The following is a 12778-nucleotide window of genomic DNA, read 5'->3' as shown; positions in this document are numbered from 1 at the left end:
TAGGGTCTGACAAATGTGTTCACTCTGAGTGGGAATCAAGTCAACGGCAACAGGGTTTTTATAGTTGTTTTAATGTGTGATTTACAAAGCAAAAACTTTTCTCTTTCATTAAAATGTTAGATAATTAAGTAACCAAAGACAACAGGAAGGTATATGATTTTCTCATGTCATCGATAATACTTGACTAAACAACCAGGGTTCAAATATCTACAGCTCACTGGTACGGAAATAAAGAATATTTTAGAAAATCCCATAATTTGGAGAGCATACTATAGTTGCAGCATTTGTTAAATGGAAACAATATTTCTAGCTGACAAGAGTAATTGGGATCAATGAGACATATTGACTTAGTCCTGTTTAGAAAAATGGTGCTAAGAAAAATCCAATCTTGACTGTTCAAACAAATATTCATAATAATTTTGTTTTAAAAGTATTACTTACATTATAGTGGAAATGGTTAAGGAATTTAATCTTTTCTACCAAATGACTGAAGATTAATGCAAGGGAAGAGTTCTATCTATGGAAAAGAGGCTGAAGAGTATTTAAGGGAAAAGCTTCAACCCGTCCTAATGAAGCCGAAGTAACATAACAGTGCCTCCAGGCATCCATAAACTCCAAATTGACCAACATTTCATACATAGTGAGAAGAGGAAATGACTGACTTTCCTCTTGAGGATTAGGAGCAAATTAAAACAAAAAAAAACAAAAACTCACAATCTATGAGCTGTAAAATGCTAATGAATCAAGCATTCACAGAAGCACCACAGAACTTTTCAAGTGAGGAGTAGAAGATCAAAGTTACGTATAGTTTTATTCTATGTCTTTGTAATAATATAATGTGGTTGCATTGTACATAAAAGCAACTACTGAGCATTTTGAGTTTTATTCTATGACATTAAACATGCTTATTAATGTAATCTCCACAAACATTTCATGGGGTTTAATTACTATTGTCATTTTACAGATAAGAAAATTGAGGCGCAGATTAAGTAATTTGCCCCAATTCACACAGATAGGAAGTGATATAGACAATAGTCTCATTAAGCGTGGGATTAGAGCCCAAACCAAACTGTGGCCATGGTTCAAGATAAGCCAGTTGCTGTGGAGTTGGTTCTGACTCATGGCAACTCCATGTGTGTCAAAGCAGAAGTCTAATCCATGGTGTTTTCAATGGCTGATTTTTCAGAAGTAGATCACCAGGACATTCTTCCAAGGTGCCTCTGAGTGGATTTGAACTGTCAACCTTTGAGTTAGCAGCTCAGTGCCTAACCGTCTGCATCACCAAGGGACTCCAAGGCCTTGGTTAGAAGGGTCCTTTTGTGTCTGTTTATAAAGATACCCCCTAGGTGAATGAATTGAAACTGGATAGATGGATCAATTAAGCAAGGGTGGCCCCTCTGGCCAGAACTGTTCTACAAGTGGTCACTCTGGACAAATGAGTTACAAAAGGCTTCCCTTTCTGTGGGCTGACACAAGTTTTTGGTCTAGATCCATGCCTTGGCCAAAAAGAGACAGGAATGAATTTGTGCTCCCAGGGCTGCATCCTCAGAAAGGAGGGAGAACCTGTACAATCCCAAAAGAGGTCCTAGTTATTACTCTGCTTCTCTGGATGAACCATAACAGGTAAACTATTTACCAGGGAGCAGCATCGAGATGATTCCGTCTACCTCTACTTCATCGCTAATAAACAACCTCTCTTTGGATCTTTCTTCACAGATATTCTTAAATCCAACCTTCCATTAGCTTCCCTCATGTTCCCCACTCTATTTTAGGTATTATTCATCATCACTTGACTCATTCTCTGATTAACTCTCTTATGACCTCACTATTTACAGGGTAAAATCTACATTCTGTATCAGGATATGCAAAATTATCCTAATCTTCTGCCATCCCCATTTCTTGGACAACTCTCATGGATATTGAATTCTACTTTATATTCTCAGACTTTAGAACATTGGATCTTCTGTCTCTGGAATGATAATACATGTTCATTGTTATAGATTGAATTGTGTTTCCCAAAAATGTGTTCCAACTTGGCTAGGCCATGATTCCCAGTATTGTGAGATTGTCCACCATTTTGTCATCTGATGTGATTATCCTATGTGTTGTAAATTCTACCTCTGTGAGGTTAATGAGGCAGGATTAGAGGCAGCTATGTTAATGAGGCAGGGCTCAATCTATAAGATTGACTCTTTTGAGATATGAAAGACAGAAGCAAGCAGAGAGATGGGGGACCTCATACCACCAAGAAAGTAGTGCCATGAGCAGAGCAGGTCCTTGTGCTGAGATGCTGCTAGACCAGGGGAAGACTGATGGCAAGAGCCTTACTCCAGAGCTGACAGAGAGGGAAAGCCTTCCCCTGGAGCCGGTGCCCTGAATTCAGACTTCTATCCTTCTAGACTGTGAGAGAATAAATTTCTCTTTGTTAAATCCATTCACTTGTGGTATTTCTGTTATAGCAACACTAGTTAACTAAGACATTCATGAACCTGAAAGATGTCCCTACTCATCTGGTCCCTGTAAAATTCTGACACTCCCAGTAAAGTTGAGTTCCTTTCTTGATGATCCAATAGCCCATCTTGTAGTTCTTACCACACTGTAAAGTCTTTAATTATGTGCATTTCTTTCTCACCCACCTGACTGTGAACTACCTAAAGGGAGGAACTCTAACTCAAACATCTTTGCATTTTCAGTAACCAGATCAAAAGCTGGTTTCTCAGTGTGTCCTAATAAATGTTTATTGATTAAATTAGATGTCTGATCTAGATAACAGCTGTTTGCCTTATAAATAGCAGAATCTAATTTTGCAATAGAAATAATTGACCTATTTCTAAAATAGTAATTAGCGTGACAAATTGAATGATAGGGAAAAAAATAAGGTAAAGAAGGACAAAACAGCAAGTTGGCATGACACCACAGGCTGTTTTCATTATTATTATTTTATTATTGCCATCATCATCACTTTACAGCTAAGAGCCTGAGGCATACATTAAGTAACTTGCTGAAAACCACACAGGTAGGTTGTGGTAAAGGAAGTACCCATCACAAGTGAGGAAGCAAGGCACCAACTCTTTTGAAACTACCATAAGCAAATGAAAGGATTTATTAAAGATATTACAAAAAACTAGTCCAGTGGGCTCACAGCATAGGAAGAAGAAGGGGGAGGGGGAGAGGGCAGGTATAAAAGAGGAAAAAGGAAAACAAATGCTTTCTAAGTGCTCACTCTTTAACAGGCACTTTAAATATTTCAACTAATTTGTTTCTCATACAGGCTGCCTAAGTTAAAGATTATTGTCTTCATTGTTTTATAGATGAGCCAAAGATCAGTGAGGAAGCAAGTCCAAGCTCACACAACTGGTTAGTGATGGAGGAGAGAACTGAGGCCAGCAAATTTGACTCCAAAGTGCACACAGTTTACCATTACCCAGGCAACTCAAGTTTTATTTACACATGTTATTTCAAGCTCAAATCATTCATAATTTCATAATAATAGTTACAAATAATTTCATTATTTATAGTTACAATCATAGCTGAACACCTATGACCAAAGTGACTAAAAAATTTCATATTTCCCGAAGATTCCATGCTCCTTCAGTCAAAATCCTCTGAGGTAACTGCTGTGTGTTCTCCATTCCCTTCTCCCCACTATCTCCCTTCTACTTCACCCGTGGGGTGGGTGGGTTTAATTCTAAGCATATAAGAAGCAATGTTTACATTGTAATACTGAAATAATTTTTGCATGTATAGAATTTACAACTTTTAAAGTTCCCTGGTGTTGCAACACGTAAGCGCTCTGCTGTTAACCAAAAAGTTGGTGGTTGAAACCCACTCAGTGGCTCTGTGAGAGAAAGACTTGGCTATCTGATCCAGTAAAGGCTACAACTTAGAAAACCCTATGTGGCTCTTCTACTCTGTCATACAGGGTTGCTGTGAGTCAAAAATCGACTCAGTGTAACCTAACAACAAGATAAACTGAAATCCCATATCTAAAAGCCTTGAGGCAAAAAATCTGTAAGTATCCATTAACTATGTATGTATACCCATTATATACCAAAGTTTTATACATGAAAATATATATGCAGTGTATATATGCACCATATAAGTGTAATATATAAAAATACTATGCATTTTAGTATAAAAATTATATATGAGGGAAGTTCCTTTTGGAGTTATTTGCATATGTCTTTGAGCTATCAAATAAAATTATACAGTTCAGAGAAATTTAAATTGTCTTCTTAGGCTAGCTACATCAGCATCACCTGGGAGCTTATTAGAAATTCAAATTTGGGTCCCACCCTAAAAAAAAAAAAAAAAAAAAAAAACACCCTAGTATTCCTAATTTAGGATCTCTTGGGATGGAGAAAAGGAATCTCTGTGTTAGTGAGTCCTCCAGGTGATTCTTAGGCACCTTAAAGTGTAAGAACGACTGCTCCGGGGATGTTATAACGGTACTAGAAAAACCCAAACCAAACCCAGTGCCGTCAAGTTGATTCCGACTCATAGCGACCCTACAGGACAGAGTAGAGCTGTCCCATACAGTTTGCAAGGAGTGCCTGGTGGATTTGAACTGCCAGCCCTTTGGTTAGCAGCCATAGCACTTAACCACTATGCCGCCAGGGTTTCCTATAACTGCACAGGGCTGTAAAAAAGACAGCCATATACTGGTTTTCAGCAGAGGGAGGTCCAAACAGTTTATAGGTATATCTAATGATTGTTACAGAAGAAAGAAGAATTGGACAGCTTTGTACTTAAAAACAGATCGTCCATTTCATATATAAATGCACAATCTCCCTTGGATAAGACAGTATCTTCTGCTGTCTTAATAAGATGCTCAAGGCCATTAACCTCAACGCATGTAAGAAAAATGACCAGATTCTGTTTCTATTCTTAAAACACAGCTTGCTTTCCATGAAACTGGTAGAAATTGCTTTTTTTCCCCAGTGTTCTGGTAAGTCTTGCAACATTTAGTGAATGAATTCTGGAAACTATGGCCTTTCCAACTTTGTACTGACCCTGCCAGAACTGAGTATTGCAAGAGAGACTCTGGCCACTGTTCTAAGAACTAGACAAAATGAACAAGGGTTTACTTATACATTATCAAATTGTAGTTCAAATTACTAAATTCATGCATCATTTGTGTAAAACACAATTAAGTTTTTACTCATTCATCATTTTAAAACAAAATGCTAAGAGGAGAAAAGAAAAGAAGGGGGAAAGGAAGGAAGGTGGGGGAAGACAAGATTTTGTTTTACAAAAAAATCCCCCAAAGTGAAAAATAATTTCAATTGTCACTTCAGATCTAAAATGTTTTATGTAAATTATGTGGTTTGGGATGAAACTGATGAGAAAATCCGGGGGAGTAATAGGTGTGTGAGATTTCAGGCACTGTCATGTTGAATGGGATGAGGAGAAGGAATTTTATTCTGTTCTAATTATATCAAACTATATTAGTTTAAACTGAAATAATAATTTCTATGCTTTAAAGGAGTAATATTTTGATCTGTCTATGAAATTTTATCTGTTAGTTATAACTGAGAAAAATAGATATTCTGGTTGCCAGAGTTTAAACAGCGTTGGAGGTAGAATTTCATTAGAAATGCAAAGGATTACAAACTAGAGAAGCTACCATGAAAAAATTTGAAGTACTATTCAATTTAGATGCAAGAAAATTGGATGGCAACTTTTAACTGTTTATTAAAAGTTGTTATGACTACAAATTACACATTGTCTATGTATCTTATAAATATGTATCAATAAAATCATGAATTGATCGTGTTCAGATCAAGTTCCATGTAACTATCAAAAATTAATGGTGAGCAAGTATATCAATAATTGTCAGAGCTTAATGCATTACCAATAAATAAATAATAGTTACCTTTACAAATGCAACAATTTTCAAGGAGATTGTTGCTAAATATAAGGAGTTCATCACAAAGTCCATTAGATTCCACCAATCATGGATGTAATCTTGGAGTCCACCATCCCACATTTGTTTAATTTCTCCCCATATAAAACCTGCAATTATAGAAAGAGTCATTGTAAGTGTGATTTTAACCAAATTACAAAAAAAAAAATCACTGAAAAAAGACATATACAATTCAACAACGATAGTATCTTAAAGCTGCAAGAGACAATACAGTGTCATAAATATGATATTGTAGATACATTAATACAAGAAGAGACCATAAAGTTATTCTAGTTGCAATGCATGTTTTTACAGGTGAGAATATTGAGTCCCAGCCACGTTTTAAAACTTTCAGAAGGATCTCGGCTATGTGGAGAGGATGCTGTTAGAGCAGCCTTATTTTCTTCTCGTTGTTTGAAAATTTCATAAGACTGTGCAAGATTTGAATCAAATTGTAATTTCATTATAACTATGTTTTTCTCTCATGGAAAATATGTTATTTTCTTGTAGACATGTATCTTGAGCCATTTTTCAATCTTGCACAATCTTTGAGTCAAAATGGCTCAAAGATTCAAGAGCAACAGTATAGCCAGTGAACGCAGCTGGCTCTAACAGTTCAGCAAGTGCTTTGTTGTTCTTTTTGGAACCCTCAGAAGTCTGACTGCAGTTCTCGAGAAAGGACAGTTATAACGTTCATCATAATTTATTAAAAGATCTTATATCAAGCAATAGTTGTAAGGCAATCTCCAGAGGAAATACAAAACCTTTTCTTTGATTATGGTGACATTTTAAATAGGAAATGTTTTCTTTTCAAATTCTATGAAAGACTTATTTTATTACTGTAGATCATTATTTTATTTCCATAATCTTATTAATTTTTTTATCAATCTATTTTTACAGCCAATGATGAGAGAGATATCAAAGTATCTGAGAATCAGGAAATACTAAAATTATAAATATGATATTGTAGCTAAGTTAATACAAGCAATGAGACTCCTTTAAAAATAAAAAAAATATATATAGTACATAATAAATATAATACAGAGTTCTATCTGCAGAAGATGTAGAAAGTTGGGAAACGTATTGCCTCTAATAACAAAAATAAGAAAAATTCTGATTAACTACAAAATCTGATTACCTACTTTTCTTGAATCCATCAGAGAGCTGAGGTCATAGGGAAACAAAGCAGCCTGACCACCAAAGGAAGGCAGGTGCCTCCAAAGAAAGACATGTTGTTAGTGTTGGCTCACCAGTGGCAGAGCAGGAGGGAGAGACACTGGCACTACCAAGAGAGTAAAGAGAATTCAGCAAAGCTTTTTATACTGAAGTCTAAAGGCTGAGTGTGGGATAGTATGAGAGGATAGAATGCCATGGTCCTCATCAGTTGCTCACAAGAAAGACTGTGGTCCAGACTGTCCTGTGGAACCTCACAAAGCTCTACCAGGCTCTTCTCCCTTAAGAGCAAACTCTGCAGCCCTGGGGGGGAGGCAGGAAACAGTGCTGGGCCTGGAGTTTGTACCCATGTCGGAGGCTTCCTGCTACTGCGGTAGGGCAGGAAACTGCTCTGCACATGACTTTTAAACATTGGCAAGTTTGGCTGCTGCAAAAAGGAGGCTGAGGGTCACTGACAAAGGCCAGCCCTCAACACTCACACAGAAGGTCTACCAAAGTCTGACCCTAGACCAGGATCTTTCTGTCCCTCATCACCAGGCTAACAAACACCAGGTAAGAAGCAGCAGCTGGTAACCACTGCAGAAGAGGCAAGAGTGTGAATAGAGACCACTCTGCACATAGGTGCACAGAGGAGGCCAAACACTGCAGGTGGAGAAGGAACTTTGGGACTATCCCTTCTTCCCACCCAAGCAGAAACATACGGTGCACTGAAGCTGACTGTAACAACAAAACCTAAACTCAGCTGAGCTAACTAGATTCTCTCAACCCTATGCTTATGTTCTAGCAAAAGCTGCATATCCACTCTCAGGCATAAATTACCTCTGTCTCTAGTCTTCTCACATAAGGTCCACACAAAAGGGCGAGAACAAGCAACTCACTGTCAAGAGGCAATTTTTCAATAGCACCAGACTTAGAGATCACCTGTATGTCTCCATTATCAGAGAAGAAACTAACACAACCACGAATATTGTGTAAAATAGAACCGACACGCACGAACAAATTAGTAATTTGATCAGAGACTGAAACTATAAAAAAAAGAAAAAAATTTTTTTTTTTTTTTTTTAAATAAAAGACAGTAAATCAGAAATGTTAAAAATACAAATTATGGTAACAGAGAAGAATGACTATGACTAAAGCAGACACCACGGCCAAGTAAAAGGTTGGTGAACTTGTAGGTCAACAAGATTACTGAAACTTAAACAGAGATTTTTTTTTTAAGGGGTAAACAGTGCATTCAGCTAACACACATATAATTGGAATTCCAGAAGAAGTTATAGAAAAATGGAAAAGTTTGAGGAGATAATAACCAATAATTTCTCAACATAATAAAAGTTATAAGATCACATATGCAAGAAGCTCAGAGAACTACGGACAGAACAACAGCAACAACAAAATAGTGAAAGCAGCCAAGGGGGGAGAAAAAGGCACACTGCATCTAAAAGAAGCAGGACAAGACTGACAGCAAACTTGTGAGGAATTGCGTAAGCCAAAAGACAATGTAGCGACATTTTTAAAGTGCTGAAGGAAAAAATAATAGTCAATACAGAGTTCCATGCACAGCACAAATAAAAAAAAATTTTTTTTTTTTTTTTAACAAATAGCTCTCATAAATGAAGGTGAAATAAAGACTTTCAGAAAACAAAAGGTGAGAGACACTTCATTATTATCAGCCCCATGCTACAAGAAATGCTAAAGGAAAATTTTTTAGTCTGAAAAAATATGACACTAAACAGAAACTTACATATATATAGCTTTATATATATTGAACCATTTCTGGAAGTAGATTACACATATATAATACATAATCTAACTCCAGAAATGGTTAAAATGAATAAAAAAATTTGTTTTCTCATTTTGAATTTCTCTAATAGATAAATGATTATCTCTAGTAGCAATGTATTCTGGGTTTATAACAGACAGCTGAGAGAGAAATTTGCAGCATACTACCATCATGATCCTACACCACACATACACACACACAAAAAAATTTTTTTTACACACAAAGCAGGATAATATTATTTGAAGTTAGACTGTGATAAATTAAAGCTTACATTGTGAATCCTAGGGCAGCCTTTAAAAAAATTTTTTTAATTTATGAATAAAGAGCCAGAAATAGGAATAATATGAAGTTAAAAAAATACTCATTAATCCCAGAACAGGAAGAAAAAAAAAAAAAGGGAGAATGTAACCAAGAACAGTTGGAGCAAATAGGATAAACACTAGTGATGGGGTAGATTTTAAATCCACCAATATCAGTAATTACATGAGTGAAAATGATCTATGGTCTAAACACACTAATTAAAAGACAGGTATGGTCATAGAGGATAAGACTAAAACACAACTAACTATATGCCACATCAAATTCATTAATAGGTTAAAAGCAAAGGAATAATATAACCGTGAAACACAAAGAAAAAGCAAGTTGACTTGGCCGTATCAATACCAGTGAGCGGATTCCAGAGGGCTGGCAGGGTGACACAAGAATCACAAGTCAATTCACCGAGAAGCCAGAACAACCCCAAACGCGTGTGTGGCCGACCAGAGAGCCTCACAACACAAACCGCCAACGTTATCAGAGGTGAAATAAGCGATAAGTGCACACACTGTTATCATTGGAGCCTGGAGCATTCTCCTCTTTACAGTCAACAGGACCAGCAGACAGAAACTTGGTAAGGACATGTAATACCTGAGCAACACTATCAACCAACTTGACAACAGCAGAATACCCATTTTTTTGAAGTGCGCTTAGAACGTTCACCAAGATAGACCCTATTGTGAGCCATAAAATAAAACTCAATGTATTTATACAAATTGAAATCATACAAAGTATGTTCTCTGACAGCAACAGAAATAAACGACAAATCAATAGTGAAATGTATCTGGAAAATCCACAAATATTTGAAATTAAACAAAATGGTTCCAAAAAGTCTTGAGTCAAAGAAAAATTCACAAGAATTCTTAGGAAATAATTTGAAATGATAGAAAATGAAAATACAACATGAAAATCTTTGTGTGATGCAAAGTAGTGCTTAGAGTGAAAATTATAGTTTCACATTTTTTTTAGAAAAGAAAAAAGCCTCAAATCAGTGACATAAACTTCAACTATGACACTATGAAAAAAACAAATTAAACCCAAAACAAGCAGGACAGAAATACCGAAGATAAGAACAAGAATCAATGAAATTTGATACAAAAAAAGAGAATATCAGTAAAAACAAAGTCTTGTTTTTTGAAATGATCAATAAAATTGATAAACATCTGACCAGACTAATCAAGAAAAAAAAAGAGAAGATATAAATCTTCAATATCAGAAATGAAACCCTGGACATCAACACAGAAATAGAGTAACCTGAGTAATCCTATACTTACTAAATACAATTCATCCACAGTTTAAAACTTTCCAGCCCCGCCCCCCCCCCAAAAAAAAAATCAGGCCCAGTTGTATTCACTGGTGAATTCTACCAAACACTTAAGGAAGTAATACCAGTGCTAATGAAATTCTTACAAAAATAGAACATTTTCGAGGCAGGACTACTCTGAAAGAAAAATCAGACAAAAATATTATCAGTAAAGAAAACTACATGCCAACAATCTTCATAAATATGCACAAAAATCCTCAACAAATATTAGTTAAATATAAAAAAACCAAATCAAACCCAGTGCCGTCATGTCGATTCGGACTCATAGTGACCCTATAGGACAGAGTAGAACTGCCCCATAGAGTTTCCAAGGAGCGCCTGGTGGATTCGAACTGCCGACTCTCTGGTTAGCAGCCGTAGGACTTAACCACTACGCCATCAGGGTTTCCTAGTTAAATACAGTGGTATATAAAAATGATAATAAACCATGACCAAGCGGTGTTTTCCCAAGAATGCAAAGTTGTTTCAACATTTAAGAATCAATTAATTCAATTTATGGTATCAACAGATTATTAAAAAAAAAAAACAAAATAAAAAAAACAGCAGGTAATTGTACCCACAGAAGAAAAGGGAGGCCCTAAGAGGCAGTGTGAAGATGTTTTCCAACTAGTTAGTGAAAATACCAGGAACAGGATCTGAATCTCCCTTAGTGCAGGGCTCCTGGGATATACATATCCCAATTCCCTGAGACTGAGAGATGTCCGCATGCAGTAGCGACTGGACAAATACATTTCAAGTTGATTTCCAGTGGGAGGCCCAGCAATCAGAACTGGACTGTGTCAGATGGTCAGGTGTCAGGCTAAGCTCAACCAGTACTCAGCTTAGTCACCTTAACCAATTAGTCCAGCCCCTCCAGGTTTTAGTAATGAGAGGTTTGGGTTATATGACCTTCAAGCAGTATGATTCTACTGCAACTGTATAAATTCCCAGATATTGCTTCCTCCTGTTCAGATTATCAGAATTTTACTAAAATCATTCACCACAATAGCTGCCACCAAAAATCAAAAACTGTCCTGTAGAAGCGGGTACAGGCATGCTCTGGTCTGTGCTAAAAAGCAGAAAGTGAATCTTTGAGAGGAAAACGATATAAAGACAGCTTCAGGCATAACATAAAGAAGAATTCTCTGGCAATCAGAGTAGTTCCAAAACTGGAATGGATCACCCTGAAAAGTACAGATTCCAATCCAGAGCCTGGAATAGCTTCCATAAGTTATATTCCAGAGAAATTCTAGCAATGAGTGGAAACCTAGTCTCTCTGCTCTCTAAAATTCTTTTCAACTCTATAAACCTGTGATTCTGTCGGTTTCAAATTTGTATATATTACTAAGTGAAATATATTTTAATGTACCTGCCAACCAACCAGAGCTGGTTTATATTTTATTTTCTTTTTCAGATTAATTGAGTTGTATCTATCCTTGTTTTGACCCGACTGGAAAGACAAATGTGACTATTAACAGTCACCAAAACAGGTAACTTCAAATATTTCATGCATAATCATGTAGAGGAAGGAGGACACTAATGGCTAAGTTGCTTCAGAAGGCAGAATGAGGGCCATTGGGAAGGAGTTATAAAGAAGCTCTGAGCTCAACACAGGCAATGTTTTAATGAGAATGCCTTAACATCTGAGTAGGCTTAGTTCTTATTCAATGGGTTCAACCGGAAGTTTAGACAATATGACCTAAGGTTTTCTCAGAAGATTAACAACAAAAATTCACAATCCTGACATGTTATAATTCTTTTAGAGTTCACGAATGAGACATTAAATCTAACTTTCATGACCAAACAAAATCCTTCTTCAGTACTGACCTTTTCATGGGAAAAACAGAGATTCTGATGAAATTGAGGACCATGCTGCCATTTTTTTTTCCTTTTTACTTGAGCTGTAGATAACATTGCCAATTAATTCTCCTTGGGTAGTGGGGTTCGGGGTCATTTTTTTAAGGTTTTTTTTTTTTCTATAATTTATTTTATTTTCTTGTTGAGAACGTACACAGCAAAACATACACTAATTCAACACTTTTTGCATGTCTAATTCAGTGATACTGAATATATTCTTCTACTTGTGAAACCATTTTCACCCTCCTTTTCTGAGTTTTTCCTTCCACATTAACATAAACTCTCTACCCCCTAAGGTTTCTATCTAATATTTCAAGTTGTTGTTGTCAATTTGATCCCATATAGGTAGATCTTAAAAGAGCATGATGATCAAGACAGATATTTCTTACTAGTCAAGCTAAACTATTGAATGGTTTTAAAAAAAACTTCAGGGAGTATTTTTGGT

The 12778-nt window shown here is 36.2% G+C and overlaps 1 protein-coding gene across 6 annotated transcripts in view; it reads right to left on the bottom strand.

Moving 5' to 3' along the window:
* Positions 1–12778, bottom strand: part of TRPC4 (transient receptor potential cation channel subfamily C member 4) — a 288851-nt gene that overhangs the window by 63643 nt on the left and 212430 nt on the right. For all 6 annotated transcript variants that reach the window (XM_023551371.2, XM_003412637.4, XM_010592656.3 and 3 more), the window contains one exon: positions 5876–6015. In XM_023551371.2, the coding sequence (XP_023407139.1) occupies positions 5876–6015 (140 nt within the window). The remainder of the gene's footprint in view (positions 1–5875; positions 6016–12778) is intronic.

The sequence above is a fragment of the Loxodonta africana genome, chromosome 17 (assembly GCF_030014295.1).
Source record: "Loxodonta africana isolate mLoxAfr1 chromosome 17, mLoxAfr1.hap2, whole genome shotgun sequence".
Classification (NCBI taxonomy): domain Eukaryota; kingdom Metazoa; phylum Chordata; class Mammalia; order Proboscidea; family Elephantidae; genus Loxodonta; species Loxodonta africana.
This window is presented reverse-complemented; position numbering and strand designations above follow the sequence as displayed.